Source organism: Pavona decussata, unplaced genomic scaffold, assembly GCF_977016875.1.
Source record: "Pavona decussata unplaced genomic scaffold, jaPavDecu1.1 SCAFFOLD_4, whole genome shotgun sequence".
Lineage (NCBI taxonomy): Eukaryota > Metazoa > Cnidaria > Anthozoa > Scleractinia > Agariciidae > Pavona > Pavona decussata.
Genome location: NW_028145428.1, coordinates 653,625 through 679,328, shown reverse-complemented (window position 1 = coordinate 679,328; position 25,704 = coordinate 653,625). Strand labels below are relative to the sequence as shown.

Here is a 25,704-nt window from a genome sequence, read left to right as displayed (position 1 = left end):
ACCAATGAAACTACATGTCATTGCTTAAAGCCTACACGGTAGGCACTAAAGGGGAGGAAGAGAGGGTGTGCCTGTCAGCACCACCCAAACTGCTTAAAATGCCATTTACCTTCTCTTGTCCAAGAATGTTGGCGATGTGATGTTCCTGGGAGGGGTTCCTTTCTCTGTCATTGATGACTAAAAAACAAGTAACAACAAGCATGTATAATCAACAGCACAATATACATCTACACTTGTTGGATCTATCCAGGTATAACCTTTTGTGATTTTACAACATGTATTGACATGAACTGAACACAAAATACTTACAAGAGTAACTTCTGAAGGCTTAGTGACTGATGCAAAAACAAGTCCCACTCTGTTTGAATCACTTAAAAAGAAGACATTACCCATTAGAGAGGAGTTTGTATATGTTTAGTTAGTACAACATGAACAACAGAGTACAATCTTAGCATACCTCAATCTGCTCCTAGCTCTGGGTGTGACTGGAGTACAGACAAAAGGTTCAGCATCCTGGCATTCAAGCTTTTCTGTTAATCTACTGAAGAGAAGAAAGTTCAGATATGACAACAGCAACAACTACTACCAAGACAAAATTTTCTATCCTTCACACAAACCATATGTATGTAGACATATTGACACAAAACCTGCTGCCATACGTACAAGAATTCTCAATGTTAAATACAGACCACACACTGGGATAAAAAGGTAGATATGATGACGATGATGACGATAATGATGACAACACATGAGTAATCTAGTCTTCACACACCTGCTCTGTGATAATGGGCCTTCAGCTTGTGATTGCATCCTAAGGAATCAACAGAATAGATAACTCGTGCGGAATATTCATCCATGCAAACAAGAATAGTTATTAAATCTTCACACGGCAGTCTTAAGCTTAGTGGCACTTAATCTTTAGGGGCTGCTGTTTTACGCGCACAATGGGTATTAACAGAGGATAATTTCGCATTGATTTTGAAATATTTATACCTTACATAAGCAACTAAACACTTAAAAAATACATTTCCTCTTGGAGTCAAGGATAGCGCCCGTAATGCATGCTCTGTATACAATGACAGCAAGAACCTTACGTCTTCATTAATTCTTAGTGTAGTTGAGGGTTTTTCAACAGTGTTGGCAAAGTCCAATTATTATTCAACCACACACAGGTTCAATGTGTGTACTACTGAAATTATGATCCTTCTAGTCTTTCTATGCTGGCTTATTCATGTACACACTATGGCAATACTGATGCCGGCAGTGGTGGGAGCTGTTGCTGCTGCTATTACTAAAACTACCCTCAAGAAGACTCTTAATCAATACGCCATTTCCGGGTTGCTTTGAGCCCCATCATGAAAGCGAGCCTTTGTGCAAAGCTTTTCAAATAAATTAGTTTTGTTTGCACTATGCACGAAGCTTCGTTTTTTTTTTAATAAGGTTCAGGGGCTACTAGTAAAACTATAAGGAAAATAACGTCAAATTCATCATAAACAAATGTTTCTTCAGTCACCTTATTTCTTGTACTTTATCCATGGCTGAACTCAGAATGACGGCACGGGACAATGGACGCCCTTTATCCACTTTCTGCACAACAGTCGACAGTGGTTTGGGCCGTGGAACTGCAAAGATACATGTACAACACACTTAGATAGTGCAAAACATCTTGCTATTGCAAGTATATTCAACTAGCAAACTTTTGTACCACTTAACTAAAACATAAATGAGTAAAAGAAAATAGAATTGAGTGCGGTGAGTAGTGCTCCAACCACTGCGAACTTATTAACATGGAAAACTCTAAATGAAACACACGGAGAACCATTGGAAGCTGTTTAAGCTGGACATCAAAGACCAGACAAAACATACCTTCAGTTAAAGTTATGGCTCGCTGGGGAGCCTTGTCTGGTCCAAACAAAAGCTTACGTTGAACTCTTGGTAAACATCTTGTGTAAGCATCAACGATAGCATTTCTGACTTTGGCTTGCTCATCTTGCTGACTCTGTGAAAGATCAAGGTCAACTTTACAGTCCAATACTTTACTGCAGCAGAATGCAAGTAAAATTGTATTACACATGTTAAGTATGAACTCTGTATACAAACCAGTTTGCTCTTTTTCATCAGCTCATTTAATCTGATCCCCTCAACATAACGGCCTTTTTGAAGGAAGTGCATAACGAGCAGCTCTTTAGATGACGGGAAGGTTTCTTCTTGAAGGAAGTTCATTAAGATTTCCTGTTAAAACAAGGAACCTCCAATTGAAGAATAATACATTACAAAACTTGGTCCATGTGACATGCAGTCCAATTGGCTGTCTAGCTAATAAATACTCTGTGCTTTTAGAATCTGATGTAAACACTCAGGGAGTTGAGAGTGATGCGTTACTCAGTCAGTAACACAGGCCTACTTGAAAAAGAAAAAAAAAACATCCGAGTTCTCCCAACAGGAGACGAACCCATGATCTTGTGATTATTAGTTCGGATGCTCTACCACTGAGCTACAGGAGACTTGTGGGAGACTCCTGTTAGGAGATCTCAAATTTCTTTCTTTTTTTTTTTAGTATGCCTGTGTCACTTACTGAGTAACACATCGTTCTCATGTATTTACCAAGCTTAAAATATACCATCACATATGCCGTTCCCCTCAGGGATTTTTTGGAAAATCTGAAGGAACTTACAAAAATACTTCTTTGCAATTCAGGTTGACAAAAGCTTTTGAATTCTCTTGATTTATAAGTAATCGCATCATTTTCACTTAATTATAAATATAAATCAACATTAACTGGAATTAAACAAATGCACAAAAAAGAAATAGGTAATCTGTGTTATAGGAAACAAGTTGAAACAATATTGTGGCAGTGCTACGACAAACCTCTTCAGCAGAGTCCAGGGAAAGCAGTAACAACTTGCTCATGTTTTGAGCTGTTGAGAAGAAAATACAAAACATACTACAATTACTTATAAATGCAAACACGAACATGCAATAAGCTGTATCCAGCATTCTTCATTATATTTGAACACAATACACAAAAACCATATTAATAAAGCAGTTGAAACAACTTCCACCACCTTTAATGCTCAGTTGTGAGAATGAATTTTGTTTGTTTTCCATCTCTTACTATACTCATGTGATCATACATGTATAAAACAACACATAAAGACAAACAAAGCAGGCAAAGTGAAACTACAGTCCTTGTCAAGTTAAGTTGGAACACTTCATAGCCAAGCTAACACCGTCCTTCTAGTACTCCTCCCCCCCTCTCAAAGTTGTTCCTTGACATTCTGCAAGCCAATCTTTCCAAAAAACATTGACAGGGCAAGGTGACAAGATCAGTCCCAACAAATGTGACTGAGATTGTAGGTACACTGGAAAGTAGCTTTAACAGGCAGATGAAGTAACTGTTTAGTTGTAAATGTTTGTTTAACCACAGTAGTCGTATGATTCTACTTTTGGTCAAAGATCAGAACATTGATGGTTTGAATTTTAGAGTTTCCAACTTGAAGAAAATATTGAAAAGAGCAGTAATATCATGTGGAAAGGCTAATTTAAAACAATCTTAACACTTACTTTGTTGACAGCCACTAAAAAAGTGATACAACAACTCTTTACTTCTTGCAGGATTTTGATGATTTTTCTTAAAGAGAAAAAGGTAAACAAGGTTATACAAACAATAGTCACCCAAAGCAAGCACGACAATCCTCTCTTGCATTACAATAGTAACTGTTATTAATAATCATAATTAGTAATTTCAAGAACTGGCAAATCCTGACCTGCGTACAACATGGTAGAGAGCAAACCAAGTAAAGCATTCTCTTACCTGAAAGTTGAATGCCTCTGCAACTTTTCTGAAAAAGGAAAGAAAGAAATCTCATGGTAATTTCAATTTGGTATACATGATGTAACTGCGCCATTCAATAACACATTAACTCTGACCTTTAAAACCCAACTAATAATGTGCATGTTTCACTGTCATCAATCGTAATTATGATAACAACCAACAGACCGCAAAAATACAGAAATCAAGAAAGTGGATCAAAATCCGCTAATCTCAGCGTTTGAAGAACTTTGAATGTGTTCTTTTGACCCTGTTGAGCCAAACAGCTTTGTTTTCTAAGAGGTCCACTGCATGATTGACAGCAATGGAAAATGCAACACTTGGCTGAGTTTTGAATAATGAACTTTCAGAGTCTGCATACGTGTATATTGAAGGGCACAGTAAACTTTGCCGTTTTACAGCTTGGGGTTCTGGAAAGCATACATGATCTCCAAACAACATTTTAAGTGTGTCTTCTGAAATGACTGGAAATCTATCTAGGATGGCCACTGAAAATGAATACCCATCAGTAAAAACCAAAGTAACTTGGGTGATCACACTCCACTGGTAAACTCATTTCAGATTTCAATTAAAAGTAAATGGCAACAGGCACCAGCTTTTCCCTCTTCCATCCAGGAAAGAAGGAATTGCCGGACACAGTTCCTTAGCCAAGCCCGTCTGTTAACCATCTAGCGATGACTGCTAAGATAACCGATTTTCCTTAAAATAAAACATCTAAATGAACATTAAAACATATACAACTTTAATGTCACCTGAACTTAATGAACAAATAATATTTGTATAACTTACAAATACATGAAGGCGCTGTCTGTAGGATAAATGTTAGCCTCCAAATAAAGCTCTATCTTTAGCTATCTCTAACAGAGAAGATGAGGGTAGGCAGACTTCTGTTTTTCTTTTGGTGTCACACACACACAAAAAAAAAACTTTGCCGTTTTTGGTGTGACCAAAAGTCAAATTTCTTTTGATATTCGTATCAGGATGCCATGTGGATTTCATCAAGAAACTAATATAACTCGTCACAAACACCTCATTCAATCCATTATTTTTGATAAATAATTATATTTTTTTTGAGAGCATCCAGCTATAACAAATTTATAGCCTATATCTTTCATGATTGGTCCAAAAATCTTTGACTGTGAGTTAGAAGTCACAGTGTAGGACATTCTTACCCATTGGCTAACAGCACCATGAGGAACAACTTGACATCATTAAAGTCCTGCACAATGGGATGTGTAACCTTCATAAAGTACAAAGCTTTTTCTGACTCCCCTAAACAATAAAAAATGTACAAGTACAAATTGTTTGTAAGTTCCTAAAAATAACAAAACTCTCAATCAAAGTCAAAAGATATATCCAGATACATGTGCTAGACTTTCTCAAAGTCCGTTTTCATTTTGTTGCTCGCCTCTTGACCTCATCGCTCATCAGTCACTCTTTCAGCGCATAAGAAGACGGCTAGAGGCAAGTCTAACATGATGCTTGAGTGGTATATTCCGGGAGTAAGTTCATTTTTGGCATAAGTCTTGAGGTCAGTTAAGTTGCGATCATTGTTACCTTGAGCAAGTAGAGTCTTGATAATAAAGCTTCTCTGCCACACACCAAGTTCAGTGTTTATCACTGGATCAACCAAACTCCTCACTGCACCCTATGAGAGAAAAATAATTTTTCAGGACTGTGGTGGTTTTGATAAGTTGTAATGATTCATCATTTCCATTTATGCTTCCTTGATGCTGTGAAATATGTATCGATTACAGACAAGAATTCTTTTTGGAGCAACATGATTTTTCAAATATGCTACAGAATTTGCCTTGTGTCTCCTCATTAACTCACATTGTAAACGTTTTTGGGATTTATCCCATCGATAGCAGGGATATTCAGTCACTAATGGGGTTAACCTCAATCAATAAAGGCATCTCTCTTTTTCTGTCTCTTGCTCCTTCTGTCTCTTGTTGTTCACGTGACTCTATTTCCAATCGTGTTGCCATTTCATAGCGTCTGTACAGCACTTGAAATAATGACCCATTTAGAGACAAATTCCATCCCTCCCCCCTTCCCTCTCAAATCCACATGCAGTGAGTAGAACAGAAATCGTACCTCTTGTGCAGGTTATGATTCGCATTGAAAATAATGGTACATTATGTGTACTGTTGTTGCTGTTGGTCTGAGATTAAGTCGCTGGTGTTTTACTTTCCGTTAAGGCATTTCAAATGCAAAGTCCATAACAAGTGTTTGGTGTTTGATAATGATTACAAGATGATTTCCCATCTACAATCCTGGCCAAAAATGTCGGGATGATTTCCAAAATTCAACATGAAATACATCCGTGCCTTGCCCCCATGCAATGCTGTCATGTTGCTGTGTTTATTTACAGTCCGAATGATTTCAGTGGCTATCAACATTGCTTCGGGAGTGGAGCTTCCAGAAATTTGCAATGACAGCACCACCAAACCTTATAGCGACTGGTTATAGATATCCAAAACACAAATGTACACTGCAAATGCTATTTTTGAATCTGTCTCGGAAAATATTGGCTAGGATTGTAGATACACCCTATCATAAGTTTAAAACCCAATTATGATTTTACTGGTAAATCACCTGCAATCTAATTTCATTCTATTAAACAAGAACATCACTAACAAAAAAAGGGACACTGCCACACCTCAAAATACTGGTGATCCAGCAGCCAAAAGCCTTGAATGAGTCTTATCAAGCCTATTGACATGTTGAATTCTTCAGAAAATTTTGCTGCCACCTAAAAGCAGAGGTAAAACAAAACCTCTTTAACAAGACATTTTTTGATAAATTTAACAATGCAAACAAACAAGTGCGGAAGTCAGGAAGGAAACAACCAGGCAAGTAAAAATGAAATAAGAAAGGTATAAAACAAATAGAAAAAAAAGGTAACATAAGTAAAATAATATTACAGTCAATCAACATCAGTAATGACTGGTATTTTGATCCTTAGAGTGCTTTCCACTTGCTAGAACTGGCAGGCCAGACCGGCCAGTCTGTAAATCAAGTGAGTCATTTTGAAGGGATGGTGCTGCAAAATGTTAAAAAATAATCACTATGAAACTGGAATGCAATATTTTGAAGAAATTCGAAGGACTAGCATTCAAATTGGTACATTCTGTTTATGAACTGAATGGTTCTGCCCACTAGTTCTGACAAATGGAAAGTGCCCTTAGTTGAGATATTCATTAAGCTTTCATAACCCTAGCAAAGGTATACTTCTAAGCAACTCTAACAGAAGTAAAGTTTTGTATTGACATACAAAGCTAAACTTCTGAATTAATTTGTATAGTATTAAAATCATGAATCACACTAGTTTTGCACCTTAATGTGTTCCAACTTACTGGATACAAAGTGTTTTCCTTGTTTCCTAGTATCTGGTCTTAAGAATACAAAATAATCTGGTACATACCTCATTCTGTTGAAGCTCAGTATCCAGAAAACACAAATCAAGCAACAGATAGAACACCTTTGGTAGGTTAAAGAGTATGTAATCAAAGAATTTATTTAATTTTATTTTTTTTATTTCTTAATTCAACAATAGAATGCTTAGGATACATTACTAACAAAATAAATCAGTTAGTGCATTACGCATATCACAACGCTACGCACCTAAAATTTACATTCATAAAGTATTTGCACATTTTTTTGTAGTTACTTAATTTCAGATATGTGATGCACATGTGGTCTTCTTTGCAACAGATAAGAATTTTTTACCAACAGCTTTTGAAATTGTAATATGAGAGGAAAAAGGGGAAAGCCTTCTATTCTAGGACATTGGCCGCGTGTCCTACAGGTCCAAATGTAGCATCTCGCGACTAAAAAATCAGGGAATTTATACATTATATCAAGCTAGTAGACTCAAGTGTAACTTGAACAGGCAAGGAAAACAAATATTCATAATTTGAGGAACAGATCGCCAGTAGTAAAATTACTGAAACCAGTATCCAAGAGAAATGCCTTCCTATTAAAGACTGTGAGTCAAGTAACCTTGTTCCCTTTCTCTTCCTTTGTTGAGAAAGGCCCCTTTTTTCAGCTGATCATGTGACTGCCTGTGACAAACTTCTCCCCAGTCAGGGTAGACTTGCTCTATTATTTCGCTCACCTTACCAGAGATTTTCAAATGGAATGTGTGATGTTCTCTGACAACAGTGGAGGTCACATGCACTTTTGAGAACAAAAAAAAGAAAAGAATACGGCCACATCCACACAATGGAGGGTTCTCCAGTTTGGACCCCTGCCATGGAATTTACATTCTACTTTGCTTTAAAGAATGGATTTGGTACATTTGGCTTGTAAAGGATACAATACAGTGTTTCCAGGTGGGATGAACTTTTTCAATTAAATACAAACTGCACAGTCCCTGAAAATATCATAATCACACTCATCATTAATGTAATGACAGGAGCACTACCTGCAGGAAGGTGTCAGCGCCAAAAATTAGTTGAAATGTCCTTTAATATGTATTGTGCAAATAAAACCAAACAGTTAGCACCTATTTCATAAGGTAAAGTTAAAACTAAAACAAATAACCTTGACAAAAGCATTTGGAGAGAGAGCAGAACAAACCATTAAATCCAAACAACAAGAGTTTGGACAAACAAATCAAGGAATATGGAGTAAAATTAAACAGATTAATCAAGCTGTGACGATGATCCAGGTAAGAGAAGCCCTTATCACTGGTGACTTTGACTGCCATTTTGATGGTCTTTGGAGACGTTATCTTGAACAGTGTGTCATCAACTAATTGTGTAGCCTCCCACGCAGTTGTTTTTAGGGGACTCGTATTTACTCCTCCCCACAAACACCAGCTACTAATTGTGTTAAATCTGCCCCACTAACTAGCAACTAAAACCACAAAGTTAATTAATGGCTGAAAATACTCCAGAGAATCATGAGTTTTGATTAATTAGTTGTTCACCTAATTTGTTATTGGAAAACTGGCATAACAGAAACAGTAAATAATAACAATGCCAATGATATAGACCATGCAACAGGAACACTAACAACAAAGAAACAACTAAAGAGCTGAATGCTTTCCCCCTTGTCACAATCAACAACAAAAGAATAAGGGCACTTTTGTTTAACTCAACTTACATGCAAACTGCTGGGTGGATACTGTTCACTTCCTCCCTTAATAATCCACTGGCTCACAGCTTGATTACCAAGCTGAGCAATAAGCTTGTCTACCATCAGGCCAATAGATCCTGGTTCACTGATAAAACAATCAAGACAGTACTGTGTTAGCATAATGCAAACTTATACTTGCCTTGCATCTCTTGAAAGTTTGCCTTTGGCCCTGCTATCCCTGCTATCATATGGTCATTTACACAAAGCAGAGGGCCTTACTGATGAATGCACAAATTCTTGAAAAGCTAAAAAGAGATCCCAAAAAATTGAACAAAAAAATAATAGCTAATTTTTTTACTTCTAATATTAATATTTTTATATACCCACAGTGACTCATCAATAAAAACTTTTGCAACTTTTACTGACGTACATAAGAAACAATTAAAGAAAATGAAACATACTTGGTGCAGAGGTTTTCTAGATCTCTCCTTCGATCTTCACAAGCCCCACTGAGGGACATAGCTGGGTAACAATGGCCTCTGAAATGATAAAATTAATTAATTCAATTCTGTGCTGCTCAGTCAAGAAAACAATAGGACAAAACAAAGCTTGAGAGGACACAGCTCACATCCTTGTTCGTTGATCATTTCCTTTATTCTCGTGACCTTAAGCAGAAATTTAGTGTTGATCACTAATGGTATTCACCTTTTTGTTGCTGTAACTGAGCCCTCTGAAATAAAAAAAAAGCTTTTCAGTAAGCAACTATAATGTATAAATTTGTTAGACAATTTAGTCTGTGGCACTAAGGGATATTTCTACAAATCACATTGTATTCTAGTGAACATGTAGGGTATATCAAAATTCAAGAGATGAGCAAAAAAATGTCACGGGAGTGGCCAAAAATCAAGCCATATTTTAGCCACTTCTTAGGTGACTGTGCCTGGTTAACACAAGGGCTTTTTACAGTAAAAGTGGGAAGGAAAATTAATTGAAGGACTTTGCTTGCTGTCCATTTAATTGAAGGGTGTTCCCTTAATATGGCATCCACTTATATAAAGAATTGAGAGTGCAGAAATTACTGATATGCCATGAGAGCCAAACAATGCTTTTGAGATGATGACAGGAAAGGTTATAGAAAGATTGCAAGACTTTTTGTTTTACATTGCAAGCCATCTTGAACCACTGCAATTTTTCATCCCCAGAGAAGAGGAGGGGAGGGGTGTTACCAGTGCATTTTCTTTCACATCAAACACACTTTTAATAAGTATTTTAAAGCAAAGAACTACAGTGGTACTAGATAATAATAAATTTCAATTGATAATATTTACCAGGTTGTTCAGGTAACAGTCCCTGACCAATGAGCCACAAAACAACTCTCAAATACTAAAACAAAGTGAGATGGAACACTCTTCAGCTTCAAGGGTAATAATAATCTTTATGGAGGATACCTATACGTCACAAGTACTTTAATTCTTTAGATAAAGATATTTTGTAACCCAGTATATCTTTCCTCTTTCAAATCTAGCCTTAAAAAAATACATCTCTAGCAACTACTATGTTATTGTATTTTATACCTGAAGAATTTCCGAAGGAGTGGAGGGGGGGGGGGGGGGGAAACATACCTTGAAAAGGGGAAATACAGAGGATGGGGGGGTCCTATGTGAAATTCTCTCTGAGGTGGGAGTATGGATATCTCCTGGAACTGCACTTTCTCTAGTTATGTCTTTCTCCATGAGGAAGTGTTAAAGTTGCTGAACTTTGGCTGTGGTGTGTTATTTAATTATTATCCTTATGTTCATTATCGGTAGTGTGCCATTATGTTCTCGGCATAACCTTTCATCAGTGTAGTTAAGGGTTTTACCCTGAACATTTGTGTTCCAAGACATGCTGACATTTCTTTTCATTTCTTTGTTTGTTTTTAAGTTCTTTTTTTCAGATATTTTTAACATAAAAGTTGAACTTACCAGCAAGAGAATGCTAACAACATTATATTTTGCTTCCAAGTCCTTGAGACCTGAAATTAAAAAAAACAATGACCACATTCAGTTTCATTTCTAGAATATTAATAAGGAGTTAAAAGAATCAAAGGCCCTGCTAGGGAATGCGTGAAGACAAATTGTTTTTCTCAAAAGCAAAGGGCTGTTGGTGGCTGTGATGTCAGTTTATAAATAGTTCCTTACATCACCCACTCCCTTGCAGATGCTCTTATGGCTTATCACACAAGCAGGAAAGATTGTGTAATGAGCCAAAAGAGCGTCTACGAGGGCGGCTAATCACCCACCAACTTTTGGCAAATTATGTTTAATGCCAAGATATCAGATTGGTGTTTGGAAGGTAGGGGATTGATCCCCAGCGGATACACGAGAATTTTTTCAGTTTCTTTTTTTTTAAATGCTTTATGTTTATGACATTTCGCTCCATATATATGTATTGGAGAATTTTGAGAAGCACTGAAATCAGAAAAACAATGATAGAGACTTTCTTTGAGCTAGTCAAGGATGGAAACATTGCATGATGATTCAAAAGAACGTCTGTGTAGCAGGCAAAAGAAAATATATAGACTGGTTCAGATATAACTAGGCTTTACTCATAAGTCAAAGAAATTTGAAGTATTTTTGGGCAATCAAATATACTATCATTCTCAGTTGCAAAGGATGCCATGTTGTTGACCTATGGGCCAGCAGTAGTGTAATGATTTCACAGGGCTGCACTGGTCAGCAGAATTACCTGTCAAAGTTTATGAGGGATGGAAATATCAATTGACCAACCAACTAACCAAATTTTCCCCCTAACTGCTACAACTTGATAGAAAGCTAAGAGGCTTCACAAGTTAAAATTGGAAATACAGGTAAAAACCATCAAAAATTAATAACACGAAGTGTTGGAAAACATGAATCAAAATTAGAGTTTCATAAAAAAGTAAAAGTCAAGTGCACAATAGGTACTGTCATTCCACTGACACACAATCCTTCTCACAAAGGAATGGTTATGAAAAGTGCTGAAACTATGTTTGGTGAGTTCCAGATAAAATGATCATGAGGTGTAGAGAAGAATGATAAGATTACAGGAGGATAAAATAACAATCAACACTGACAGGCATTTTGCATTTAATATTACCTTGGTGAGTGGTAGGTGCTGACTGAGTAATCAATGCTTGGAATATAGTAGTCAAGTGACTCAGCTGTACTTTCTGATTGTTCAACATCAAAAGCATCTGATCATCTGGGGTACCACCTCCACAATCAAACAATGGAACACCTTCAACAAGAAATCACCATCACAATATTACAAAACACAAGGAAATCACCTAATAAATGCCCATGGTGTTTGTTAAATTATTTGTTGTTTCGAGGGGATGCTTATTAGATATGAGGTGATTGTTAAGTTTTCTTGAACATCAATCACAGGTGCTATTAACAATACTTGCTGTACAGCAAATTACAAACATTTCACTCTTACATTGTAAGAAAAGAAGAAATTTCAAGTAAAACTCCAGTATCTTAACAAATATTGATACTGTGCCCTTTTTTCAAATGTGCCCTTCAATTTTGTCCCTTTTGTGCACAGCATTTTGACTTTTACAGTCAGTACTAATCTCTAACAGACAAAGTAACAATAAAGTTCTTGCATAAAACCATGGTTTTAAGACTCTTCAAATAAACTGCTACAACAAGAAATCCTAGCAGATGGTACCCAATTATTACAAAGCGGGCAAAGATGATGTCTTTGTTCTTACAGAGCTGGTCAAGTTGGTCTTTAATGTCCACTACTCGATCCCAAGCCCAGTCCAATATCAACTTTAAGTTGCAACCTCCATGAGTTACATCTAAGGAAAATTCAAACATCACTGAGATTAGCACAATTACTCTACTTTAGTCACTAGAGAGATAAATTAATGAAAATGATTCATTTAGGCTGAGGTCAATTTTGGTTGTCAAGAGAGGGCATGATTAGTAACTTCTGATAGAAGTATTATAATCATGCAAAATCAAACTTTTACCACAAAGTATTAATAAACAGATAGCAATGTTTTGGCGTCCAGGATGAAATGTTGGCATTACCAATGCATTTTCTTCTTGTTAGAAAGAAAAAAATTGCAGCAAAAACCAGCTCATGCCTCAGATACTCACTCACTCCTCAAATACTCACACACTCAATTGCTCACTTTCTTCCTTCCTTCATTTGATTAATGATTAGATGCTGTTTGACAGTGTTCAACAAGGGAATGCATTAAGAGAAACAATAGTTTTCTTTATGATTTGTATTCTAATGTACAGTAGTTGTCAATGTGGGTGAATACTACTCTACAGGTGATTAGACCACAACGAGGACTCATTATCTATGTTACATAACTATGGTAACATTGTGCTTATAGCTGTATGTGGTGGCTACTGGAATAAAAGCATTTACATCGTGAACAAACAATAAAGCAAGCTATTGTGTTTCCCAAATACTGTAAACAATGGAAATGTTCTTACTTCCTGCTCCCAGTTTCTGAATGCATGACACAATGAATGTCACCAAACCATGTTCCAAGGCAACTGAAAACAGAGCCTCAAGGTGAAACTGCAACAAAAATGACCATGGCAAAATGAGCTCTGGGTATGGCGAATGAAGTCATCAATACTAGCAATTTCTATTGCTGAAAAGAACAGTGGTAATTTTGAGCTGTTGCTGATGAATATTGTAACAAGACCTGAATGCAAACTACTCACCGATCTGTCTTGAGGCTTGGAAAGATCAAAATTCCTGGGAAGTAGTCCAGCAACATAGCACATATTGAAATACTCATGTGCATCAGAGAGACAACTGGTTCCCTGTTTACTCATGTTGGCAAGAATCTTAAATGAAATTACATGTAGCAATGTAAAGAGCATAGTCAAGGTGATGTAACAATATCTTGTTTGCATTTTGTTTTATTTAGTTTTTTCAGATAAATATACTATACATATATATGTACTTTGGTAGCTCTTCTGTCGAGTAGTAGTGGTGTAAATTTTACATCAAGAAGAGATGACAAAACAAAAAACAAACAAACAAAAAAAAATGATAATGCCAACGCTTGGTGAAATGGATATGCAAAGACAACGTTTATAATGAAATAAAGCTTGCTTGGACACAAACTTGCATCCTTCAAGAAATGAAGAATGCACTTTTTTTGTAGCCTGGTTTGAGCAACAGCACTTTTAATAACTCACCTGACGCTGGACTCCTAAGAACTTTGAATCCACAAGTCCTGTCTCCATGAGGCAGCATGTATCTGAAGTATAAAACATTAAACAGAAAAAAGCTGATAAGAAAGGGAAAACAAAGTCAAGCTCGTTTACAATGAAACATGTCAGCTCACCAAACTTTAGAGAAGCTGGCCACAGGTGCTGCTCAAGTGTTGACCCAGCACTAGATTTAAAACTGGAAACAGTTGTAGCATCTACAAATACATCCTAAAAACAATAACAGAACAGCAAAATTAACATCAACATCAAGACTTGAGACTAAAAGCCAAAAGAAATTGGCTAGATTACTAACCAAACACTTTACCTATTGAAATAACAGATTGAATTAGAATAGGAAGCTGGAGGGACAAAACCATTTTTGTATCTGACTGACTGACTAAGTTAGTGAGAAAACATTAGTTAGTGTAAATGGTTCAAAACTAGGAGTGTCCTCATAAGATGTAATGAACAATCATCCTGGTGGGTGTGGTCCTGACTTTGACACTTAAGATGGGATGACTATGATTTTTCCAACAAAGCAGAGGAAAGGTTTCAGTTTTAATAAAGTGGCTATCCTGACTCTGTTGTTAACTCTGCAACCAATGGATTGATTGACAGTCAGCACCACAAACTTCACAGAAGGAAAAAGCCAAAGAATTCCATTGACCCTATTTTCCATCCACATAACCATGCAATCAAAAGCACCATCTTAAATAACTACTAAATTACTCCAATAATGACCCTGAAACTAGTAGAATTTTCATACAACCTCACTGATTTCATTTAAGATTATTTAAGATTAAAGATTATTAAAGCAGGTAAGCAAGACAGGTCAATAACTGGAGACTTAATTAAGGATGGTACCTCCTTAAACATGGCTATTTTTTTTTTTTGGCGCAGTTTAGGACTTTGCAGGAAAAGCAGATCTTACCAAGGGCTATTGAAATCCAAAGAAAAAAATTGGGGGCAGCAGTGCATTTTGAAGAGATAATTATTCAGTAACAATATTTGTAAAAATCTGTAAAATACAAGGCAATGCATGGCTTCTTTTCCAAATTAAAACTCAATTATCCCTAAAAATGAATCGTTACCTGCAATTTTTTTTTTCGGATACCAATAACTTAGATGTGCTTTTCCCGCATAGCTATAAACCATACAAAAATCATCCCTGTATTAGTAAGTGTGGTCCATAGGAAACCCGAGTTTCTTGGACCATCTCGAGATGTGCAGAATGTACGTACAGTAGCAAAACGAGGTACCATCCTTAATACCATCTACTGATGATACACAATTCACTTGACTGTGCTGATGACTTACCACTATCCCATCAGGTGATGCAATGTCTAGAATGTCAGCCAGAGAGAAGAAAGCAAAGAACGGACATGTGGGATCTTTACTACCAAACATGGCATCCCTAATAAAACAACATGAAGGAAATACTTTCAAAAAAAATATTCTACAAACCATATTTGGTGCAACTGAAAAAGAAATTATACAGCCATTCTAAGTATTTCACTGATTTATGAAAGAGTGAGTTCGAAAACTGCAACAGTTTAACAAACAAACATCAACTCAGCTACCTTCTCTCGCCTTTTTGAATACTAACCAAGGTTATAAAATAATGTGCGAAAAATAATAAAAATCACATTCACTGATCACGGCAACTCCCAGTAGAGCAATTAAGGCCACTCTGTTTGCTGAAACTCAAAAAACTCTACCAAGCCTCAATGTTCTTTGCTTCCCCAATTAATGTTGGCAGCAATGACTCGTAACAAGAAAATCTCTTTGACTCGACAACAAGGGGAAGTCAGAGCCATGTGCATACATAGCAGTAAATATTCTGATATTTCCTTCGAAAGTTCTGAATAACTGTGACAGGTATTATGTACATTTCTTCCTATCTTACTGAGTAACTGATTAGGGCCACACTTGACAGAGCCTACCAGATCAACAATTTGTGGCAGAGCTTTTGTAAAAATAATAATAAATATACAATAGTGATATACGATTTAATCAATAAGGAAAGCATAAAGGTTTGTAATAATTATACATGTACAGTATTTCAATTTCTTATATTTTATTTTACTAATAATTACTATAATATTAGAAACTAGTTAGTAGTTAAACGCCAAGTCTAATCTTCAGTTGATCAGACCACCTCGATTATAATAAATTATTATTATTAATAATAAATATTTATTTCATTACCTAGACTCCCTGGGGCAATTTTCTAGTTTCTTACCTGATGGATGGTGGCATTTGTGAATGATACCAACAATTTACATCAAAAATCCCTAAATAACATGTAGGTCTGGAATGTGGATCATGGGCAGGAGCCTCCCAAACACACACAGCTAAAGTGAGATCCTTCATATGATCAACTGAAACAGAAAAATCAAAATGGCATAAAATACACATATCTAACAAAGACTGGAGAATAAAGAAAAACATGTACAAAACAACTTTTATAACACACATGGTCAAGGAGCGATGTTATTTTGGTTTGTCATTTATGCCACAAAGATCAATCAATATCTTGAATGAAGGAAAAGCAAGCAGTTCTCCAAATGTTCGTCATATACAGAGATTGTACAGTTCCAGAACAAATCCATACCTACACCATGGAAGGTCATCAGAAAATTTCTAAGGGGAGGGGGGTCTTACAAGCCAAAATTTTAGAAGCAAAATATGAAGCAAAACTGGGAGGGGGAGGCGGTGCAAAACAAAAAAACCTTCCGTGGGGGGAATGTGGATATTATCTGGAACTGCACATTTTTTCATAAGGGATCAGTTATTTTGCTAAGTAGGAGTTACTGTAAGTTGAGTTTGAGTTAAGTTTGCTGTTTAAATGATTGCAAAGCTAAAGACACAAGGAGTTTATGAGTGACAAAGATTAAGAGATAGGGCAATGCAATGTTTTCCCAAATTATCAGCCACATCATGTAAACTGAATCTCTTGTCAGTTTTCTTTAAACTTGATCTGAAACCTTTATTTACCAATTTCTAAGTAAAGAAATGTCAGTTAACTATATCTTGACTCAAACTCAACTGAACTGCTCACTTTATCATGGAGGCAACATGAAAAGCAGTACAGATGTTTCATCTTTCATATTGGCACTCTTAATCTCTACAGAATCAAAACTGCTTCTCACTGAACCACTTATCCTTGCTGTTCACAATACTCAACGTATAAACCACGCAATCCACAGTTCCTTGAATGGATATGAATCCCTTGACAAAGGGCTTGCACTCAAAAACTACAGCTTTTGTATCTTTTCACAGTGGTAACTTAAATTTGCCTTTGACAAAACCAAACGTTATTAATTTTGTTATCCTATCTTCTTTTATTGTGGTTACCGTTTGACTAAGTGGCAACGACATTGCGCATGATAATATAAACTGTTGTGCCTGCACAGAGCCAATGACATAATTAAGTAACATTCCTTGTAAAATACAGCCACACGAGAGCAATAACTGCAATTATTGTTATCATGGTTTATTAAGTTTTTCTGCGTTCCAGCCAGGGCAGTCATTAAGTTTTTCGCCACATGTTATATTAAACTTCTCACTTGTAACAGTCTTGTTGCTTTCCAAGAAAAATGACCCTACAGCCATCAAGATCACCCATCAACGATCTTTTAAGGGTATTCAGCCATAACAGGTGTTATGGATTACAGCCCTTAATGACAGCTCTGGCTCTCAACCACAAAAGATGGAGGAACACAACACTCACCATCTAAACCACCAGCAGCATCATCCACTCTTGGACTGTCAAAGGAACTTCCATCTTTTTCTACAACCAAATAAATAGTAAAATCTTAGCCACTGAATATGTTCAATATAATAGGCAGAAGTTCTGCTTTCCAGTTTTTAAGCACTTGAAGGTACTATGTGTTTTGTTGGTTAATCATTCAGCTCACATTATCAGCAAACTGTGGAATCACAAACAGTGTTTGCACCACCAACAACATGACCATAACTACAATGACAAGTTTTCTAGCAGAAGTGTTGAAATCAACCATCCTACATTGAAAATATATTATTTTCAAAACATGTGTGCTATCTTGACTGAGGGCACCCTGTGGTTTAAATTCATTTGAAAATGCAATCCGAGGAAAAAGAAGGAAATATATAGAAAAATTGAAGTTATGTACCTAATGTGTAACAGCAAATGATTTTACTTCCAACAGATGTTGCATCAGCAAGATGATGAGCATCAGCGGTGAGTTGATGTTCAAATCTACGCCCAACACCACTTAGTTCCTAACAAGACAAAAATATTACCCTAACACTTACCTTCAGCAGACAAAATTTTTTAACACTTATTATGAGCTTGTAACTTTTACTACATGACCTTGAACTAATGATTAGATCAAGGTCACACACTTGAGATAAAATGCAACATATTAACCTTTTAAGTCCTTATAGTTACAGTACCAGTATCTAATTTCTTCTTACCAGTATCATTACTTCATCACACATAAAGGTATTGAGAATAAAGAAAATGATCACCAAAGATAAGATGTCGCTACGGCTTAAAACTGATAGTATAACAAATATAGGACTTCAAAAGGGCTAACAAGGAACTTATGCACAATCTTAACACCATTAGTTAATTATTAAGGTAAACATGTAAAATATAAGCAATGCACATTACCAAATGGAACTGTACAAAATAGATATTAAACCTAAATAAACACAGTGTGCAAAAAAATATTTTCAATAGTGCATAATAACTAAAAAGAATTTTAATAATAACTGTCCAAATTCCCGCGCGCTGATTGCCTCGTAGCTATTGTCTATAAGAGTACAGACAATAAAAATGACGTCAGATGTAACGCGCGCGCTTTCTCAATGAAAAAAATAGTCAATTCCGCTTGTACTTTTTCCATGTTATTGTAAAAAACAAATCGACGGCAGTTTTCTATGGTCTATACTCTTACAGACCATAAAATGATGCCATAAAATGTCCAAAACTTGGCAGTGAAACCACTCGCCGTTCCACTTGAGTTTTGAACATTTTTTGACGTCATTTTATGGTCTATAAGAGTATAGACCATAGAAAACTGCCGTCAATTTGTTAAATATTTCAAAATATATAGTTACAACTTGCAAGCCTTAAAAACATGTGCTTTTAATGAACTTTTAAACTTTTCTCCAAGATAGGAAACCAGCAAATTTAAAACAAAATAAGCTAATGACGATGATGTTGATGGTGGTAATTTGGCATGCAGTGACTGTAATTATAATAATTTGCATTACACATAAAGCATGAAGATTTCATTACTAAAAAGAAAGGAAATTACCTTGTAGACAATTCCATAACCTGACAGTATATCTTTGGAGGCAAAAACTAGTTGATATAAAGTGAGGGTGGCAGGAGTCTCTGGAGAGTTCTCTGGAACAAGAGGACCTCTGGCAACCCACAAGTAACAACAATAACGTGGGTCATTCTCTGGCTCCTATTCATAAAAAAATAACGCAAGTTGAGCTCTGCTTAACAATTCTCCTCTAGCCCATTTTTGGTGAAGTAGTTACATGCATTTTAATTGAGTAATAAATGGCTATCTGGTTTTATGTACATGTATTCAAAAACAGAAGCTTTTGGCTTCCTGTCTGAAGCCTTAAACTAAGGATTAAAAAAGTGTGAATTTGCAAATATATATATGCTGTGGTTCAAAAGTTTTCAAACCAGTTTGATTTTTATTTCCCTTTGTCTCAGCTTATGGTAATGAATACCGCACAAAGGAAAATAAAAATGAAACGTTTAAAAAAATTTAAACCAAAAACATTTTGAACCACAACATATACACCTATACTGTCTAAAAAAGTGAAAAATAAAAGCAATACCATACATACACCAAAAGACAAAAAGGACTAGAGAAAATGTTAATAGAGAAACGGGTGGTTAAATATGAATGTAGTAAATTTGTATCTAAAACATACAGGAAAAGTAAAAAAGTAAAAGTAAATTGAAAAAGTAAATGTTATAAAATAATGGAATATTGGAATTGAATATTGAATCAATGGCTTGGAATTATTGTCCACTTTATTAGTCATAGTCATTGCATTCAATAGTCTTTTGCACTCTGTAGTCACCTTTGGTAATTGCCATAGCATGGAAAAATGAGCATTCAATTATTGAATGTTCATTTTTCCATGCGTGAATTCAAACATTTGAACTGGGTCAAAAGTTTTCGGCCTGTTTCTCCTAGTATATAACTCCAGGAACAGTCGACACAAGGGATCTTGTACACAACAAATGTTTGGTTTTATCAAGGAGTTGATAAAATACTTTGGCCACCATAAAGAGAATTGAGAATTCTGGAATCTCTTTACAGTAGCCAAATTACCTTATCAAATTAGTTGATAAAACCAAATATTCATTTTCACTCCCCGACTGATGCAGCACCACAGTTTCTAAATAGAAACTAACCCCCTTGCCTATCTTGTACACAATCTCTGTCTGAAGATCAATGGGTAGACAGAATTTTGGTGAAGGAAATTCTTGGTTTAAAGGTTCTGAACAATTTGCTAATGACTCAGTAATTTGTAAGTAGTTCTGTTAGGCCACAGATACAGCAAATGCACACAAAATGTGCATCTTCACTAGGTCACTCACATAAAAAAATACCAATTCTTTTGGCAAGAGAATTCAGTCAGGTTCTGAAAGGGATTTCACAACAAATAATAAAGTTTTTGTGTTCCTGCTTTACAACAAGGGAAGCTGTAGACATATACTGACCTGATACATGAAGTGTGTCACTGCTGAATAGTACTGGTCAACCTGACTGCTGTATCTGTGGGAAACAAACAATCAACACTCATGTGCTACGCATACCCTATTATTCCACACAATTTTTTTTCCAAATGGCAACCATCTTGAAATCATAATTTCTCAAAAATAAAATAAGGCACCAAAGTAATCAAAAAATGCAAAAATTGTTACAATAAAATTATGCAAAGTATACAGTCAAACTTCCTGTAAACCACCACCCAAAATGCCAAGATTTAGTGGTTGCATACGAGAGTTGAACCAGAGGGGCTCTCTACCGGGAACAGGTCTGACATATCCACTTATTCGAAGAGAATTTATGGCATACATTTTCCTAGTTCCAATATGAGCAGTGCTAGCCTATCACTAAAGGTTCCTCATAAACTCTTGGGAGTAGCGTAGTACATACAGTGAATATGGACATCAGACCATATGTCAAGTGGACCACTTGACATATGGTCTGATGTCCATGTTGCTGTATGTACTATGCTAGTTCCCAGAATTTACGAGGTCATTTACAAGAAGTCAAAAACAATGAAAAACTATAAAGCTGTCAGCTCAAAAACTGCTTGCGGTCGCTTATGAGAGGTTTCAACTATAGGGCTTTGACTACGAAAAATTGGTGTTTTTGATAGATGGTTGCTAATGGTAGGTGGTCGCTTACGAGAGGTGGTCACACGTGGAGGTTGGACTGTACAGTGTAGTACCATGGTAACAATTTTTAATTTTAAGAACAGAATGTGATACCAAATGGTTTCCTGATAAATTTTAGAAAAAAGATGCAAAGTTATTGTGGCTTTTTCTTGTATGAAATGGCTTACAAGCCTTACATGTGAGTGAGAGTTTCCATGTTCCACATCTGAAAGCAACCAAAGTTGAATCCAACAATCAATAAGCTTGTCTGCCTTATATACTTGATAGCTGTCACGAACACATCCCCTGGTCAAAAGCAGAACACCTTACATTAATTCAAATTCAAAATTTTGCATAAAAGGTAGGCTTTTGATTTGTCCCATACTATGCCACCTTGTCAAATGTGATCAATTTTTTTTAGCAACTTCTCTAAACGCCGGGGGTCAATTTTTTCAAGTTGCAATCCATTTCTATCTTAGCCATCCACAGCCAAACATAATTAAATACTGATTTCTGTGCACTAGTGGGGTTATTGTTAACAAATCTGAACCATTAGTTTAAGGATTCAAATATATTTTTGGGCTATTCAAAGTGGCACAAAAATAGGCAACACTGCCCCTAACTACATGTAGTTACAAATTATGACAACTCAATAAGGAAGAAATTATTGTCGTAAAAAAAAACAATAATGAAGTGACACATCATTCTACTCTCAGGTGACAATTACTTTTATTAGCAGCAAGAAGCTCGCACAAAAACAAGTTCAAAAACAGGTTTTGTTCCAGTGGTTTTCCCACCAATGCGTGGTATGACATGACTTCTACACCAACATGTATGTCATGCTAGTGTGATAAAGATGTAATAGCAGCTTGTTTTCACAACCATGTTTTTAATAGGAAAGACACTAAAATCTCTGCTATTTTATAAAATCAGTAGTTAATCAATAAAAACCCTGTACCTGAGGACAAGCTCTTCATCTCAGTAAAATCACTTTTCACATATGAAAATCTTCCAAAAACATGGCAAAAACCTGAAAATGAATAGAACAAAATGATGATGAAATATCTAACATACAGTGCTTCATAAGCTGGACCTAACCTCATACCCCAGCCATTAAGATTTCAATAATTTGCTTTTGCAACAATATAATGAAACATAACCAAAACAAAACCACGACTTCCTCCTTTGATATGCTTGGTTTTCATTCATTAATAGCCTGACATGCCCTTGCCAACTGCTTGTCAGGAGTACGGTAGGCCAACGTAGCTTTGTACCACTACCTTCATCATGACAATGCCTATAGCCATCTGCCCTCTATATTATTGTACCTCTTGATCCCTACATCGGGCTTAACTGGTGATCAGGACAAACCATTACGATTATCATGCTGGGTGGTGTTGTAAGTTGTTGTATGGTGTGAAATTTATTCTTTAAAAAGTCTTTGAGACAAAAGCAGTCAAGTGGAAGTAACAAACATGTAATGTATCATGATAATAAAATACAGGGAGGCATACTTCCTATCTCAATGGCTAAGTGGGTTCCATTTATCCTTGCAGTATTTCTGAGTTGTGCCATGTCATGTGATAAAGGATTCACCACTTCAATAGGACTCATGTGCCACTCATCAAACTCTTCTCCTTCATCATCAAGACGGAGATCTACTAAGTAACAGTGTCCCTGTTCTGTGCCAACAGCTGCAATGCCAAATAACAGCTTTAACGGCTGGCTGAAAGAAAAATGTCACACACACTGTCATTAATACTGAAACTAATCAATACTATCAAAAACCAAAAAACTCCTTGTAATTGTCAAGTGAATGCATTTGACAGATCTTTGTGTTCTGCTCCATAACAGACTTGAATGCGATTCAAACCAACATGCTAGAGTATTGCACTTGTATTGCAAAGGTCATGGGTTTGAATCCTGTTCAAACCTGAATTTATTTCAGGTTTTCTTTTTGAAACTGCTTAAGAACGGTGCCTACTTTTGTTACTGCGCACACATTCTGTGCATCTCGAGATACTTGGGTTTCCTATGGGTGGTGCCTACTAATACAGGGATATTTCTGCGCGGTTTAAAACTATGTGGAGAAAGCAGAGCTTAGCAAGTGCTTTTGGTATCCAAAAAGAAAATTGGGGGTAACCATGTATTTTTCAGAGATAATAAAGCTTCAATTTGGAAAAAACTCCATACATTGCTTTTTAATTTACTGCTTTTTAGATTAATTGTTGCTAAATTATCTCTAAAAAATGCGTGGTTACCTCCAATTTTCTGTTTGGATTCCAATAGCCCTTGCCAAGATCTGCTTTTCCCACATAGTCATAAGCCGCACAAAAATACTTCGGTATTAGTAGGCACCATCCTTAAGGAGGCTCGCAGCAGTTTTCTGACTGAGCTAATGTACGAGGCCAGATGAAAGCAAGTTGTGGTTGATTATGGGGATCAATGTTACAAAGTGAATATGAAGGTGATTACTGCTGAGGTTGTTAGCCCTGAAACGCCTTTTTATCTATTTTGTTTTCCGGATGATTTAGTTGTTGCGATATTGTTTGATTACGTTAATATTTGCCTAATTCACGCTCTCTGTTAGTCGTTGCGCATTTCATGTAGAGTCTAGTTACGTATTAAAACTAAGTTAGCTACTTTCTCAGATTACACGCTTATTAGGGTTTCAAAGGTCACTTAGGTTAGCTGCTATTGAGAGATCGTTCGCTACGCTATCCTTGCTATCGGAAGAGATAGAGATTGCTACACAGCTACGCTACCAAACCTTGCCAGGAGCTCTACCAAAGTAAGCGATTTTAGTTGTTTTATCTAAAATTAATGTTATTGATTCGATTATTGTTGTTATTTAGCTCTATCTGATTCTATTAGGAATAGCTATTCATTACATGTTGTAAGTTGTATCAGTTAGTAGATTATTGTTACACAGAGCTTTCTTTGTTGATTGCCTTTTTTAGTTTGAATCACAATACAACGTAATCATCAGAACTCAGCTACAGCGCTACTCAAGCAAGCTATTTCACTAGTAACAAAGTTATTGGCCGTGTGAAGAAAACCCTTGTGTGTTTGTGCGATTGCTTGACCTTTGCTACCACGTGGAATCGAATTGAACTTTGTGCGTTTCAATGTAAGCTTCGACAAGATATCCTGTGAAGGTCACAGAGGTCAAAGATTTCTTCTTTGCCCCCATACACGCAGTCTCCAGTTTTTCCTTACCAGGGCTAATGCTCAGCAGGAAATTCATGGGTTCACTTAGCACAACAACAAACACTACAAAGTTAATTCTCTGATCCACCATTTGCATCATTAGTACATCATTAGTGCACCCAAAACTTACTCCCGTCTGGCCCTGTAGCTCAGTTGGTAGAGCAACGGTGATCAAATCAAGAGGTTCTGGGTTCAATTCCCACTGAGTTCAAAGATTTTTTCTTTGCCTCATGCTGTCTCCCATTTTTCCTTACTGGAGATATACTCAGTAGGGAAATTCATGGGTTCCCTTAGCACTACAACAGACATGTACACTGCAGAGTTAATTCTCTGATCCATCATTTGTTTCATTAGTGGTCACGACACAACATTAATATTTGTTAATTAAAGCTTGCACTGGTTATGAGGTAGTCTCCAATTTTCCCATCTATACAGATTTACACCTTAGTAATAAGTCTAATAGACAAAATCAACCACTACTGCCGACATAAAAACAAATGAAACCCCCAGGAAGGGGGGGGGGGGGGTACTCCCTTATATGGGCTAAATAGGTATGTGCAGTGCCAAAGGGTATGGTTTTTCAACCGCCTTGGTCATAAATAAGGTATCGGTTTTAGCCATTTTGGTAATAAATAGGGTATCGATTTTTTCACTCTAGTTTTGAATTCGTTTTTTTGTTGCTGTTGTTGTTGTTGTTTTTGAAGAAGCTACTTCTTCATCATGATGTTTACAGCAACTGTGTACGTTCTGCAACGGCTTGTCATGCGCTCCGGTCATGCGCTGGGCTCCAGGGGTTTTTGAATTGAAGTTGACCAGACACTATCAAGTCATAAATAGGGTATCAAATTTTTGGTCAGATCATAAATAGGGTACGGAAAATCGCAGATTTTCGTCATAAATAGGGTAAGGGTTTTGGGAAGCAGGCCGCACACCCAATTTATTTTGGGAGTACCCCC

General features: G+C 36.4%; 1 protein-coding gene across 2 annotated transcripts in view; it reads right to left on the bottom strand.

Annotated features, from left to right (window-relative positions):
* Positions 1-25,704, bottom strand: part of LOC146489639 (protein ELYS-like) — a 32,967-nt gene that overhangs the window by 6,614 nt on the left and 649 nt on the right. The window contains exons 2-36 of one of the 2 annotated variants that reach the window (XM_085103624.1): positions 23,053-23,264; positions 22,497-22,568; positions 21,736-21,844; positions 20,876-20,930; positions 19,437-19,592; positions 18,285-18,393; positions 17,864-17,923; positions 16,373-16,511; positions 15,448-15,544; positions 14,265-14,358; positions 14,116-14,177; positions 13,633-13,758; positions 13,396-13,483; positions 12,654-12,743; positions 12,035-12,175; positions 10,882-10,931; positions 10,246-10,300; positions 9,623-9,647; positions 9,379-9,456; positions 8,945-9,062; positions 8,154-8,210; positions 7,260-7,316; positions 6,495-6,587; positions 5,390-5,480; positions 5,005-5,104; positions 3,815-3,842; positions 3,565-3,631; positions 2,869-2,918; positions 2,101-2,232; positions 1,867-1,999; positions 1,514-1,622; positions 773-811; positions 458-541; positions 310-370; positions 110-177 (exon numbers count right to left, since the gene is read on the bottom strand). In XM_085103624.1, coding sequence (XP_084959750.1) covers positions 110-177; positions 310-370; positions 458-541; positions 773-811; positions 1,514-1,622; positions 1,867-1,999; positions 2,101-2,232; positions 2,869-2,918; positions 3,565-3,631; positions 3,815-3,842; positions 5,005-5,104; positions 5,390-5,480; positions 6,495-6,587; positions 7,260-7,316; positions 8,154-8,210; positions 8,945-9,062; positions 9,379-9,456; positions 9,623-9,647; positions 10,246-10,300; positions 10,882-10,931; positions 12,035-12,175; positions 12,654-12,743; positions 13,396-13,483; positions 13,633-13,758; positions 14,116-14,177; positions 14,265-14,358; positions 15,448-15,544; positions 16,373-16,511; positions 17,864-17,923; positions 18,285-18,393; positions 19,437-19,592; positions 20,876-20,930; positions 21,736-21,844; positions 22,497-22,568; positions 23,053-23,264 — 3,105 coding nt within the window. The remainder of the gene's footprint in view (positions 1-109; positions 178-309; positions 371-457; positions 542-772; positions 812-1,513; positions 1,623-1,866; positions 2,000-2,100; positions 2,233-2,868; positions 2,919-3,564; positions 3,632-3,814; positions 3,843-5,004; positions 5,105-5,389; positions 5,481-6,494; positions 6,588-7,259; positions 7,317-8,153; positions 8,211-8,944; positions 9,063-9,378; positions 9,457-9,622; positions 9,648-10,245; positions 10,301-10,881; positions 10,932-12,034; positions 12,176-12,653; positions 12,744-13,395; positions 13,484-13,632; positions 13,759-14,115; positions 14,178-14,264; positions 14,359-15,447; positions 15,545-16,372; positions 16,512-17,863; positions 17,924-18,284; positions 18,394-19,436; positions 19,593-20,875; positions 20,931-21,735; positions 21,845-22,496; positions 22,569-23,052; positions 23,265-25,704) is intronic. The other variant, XM_085103631.1, reaches the window with a different exon arrangement.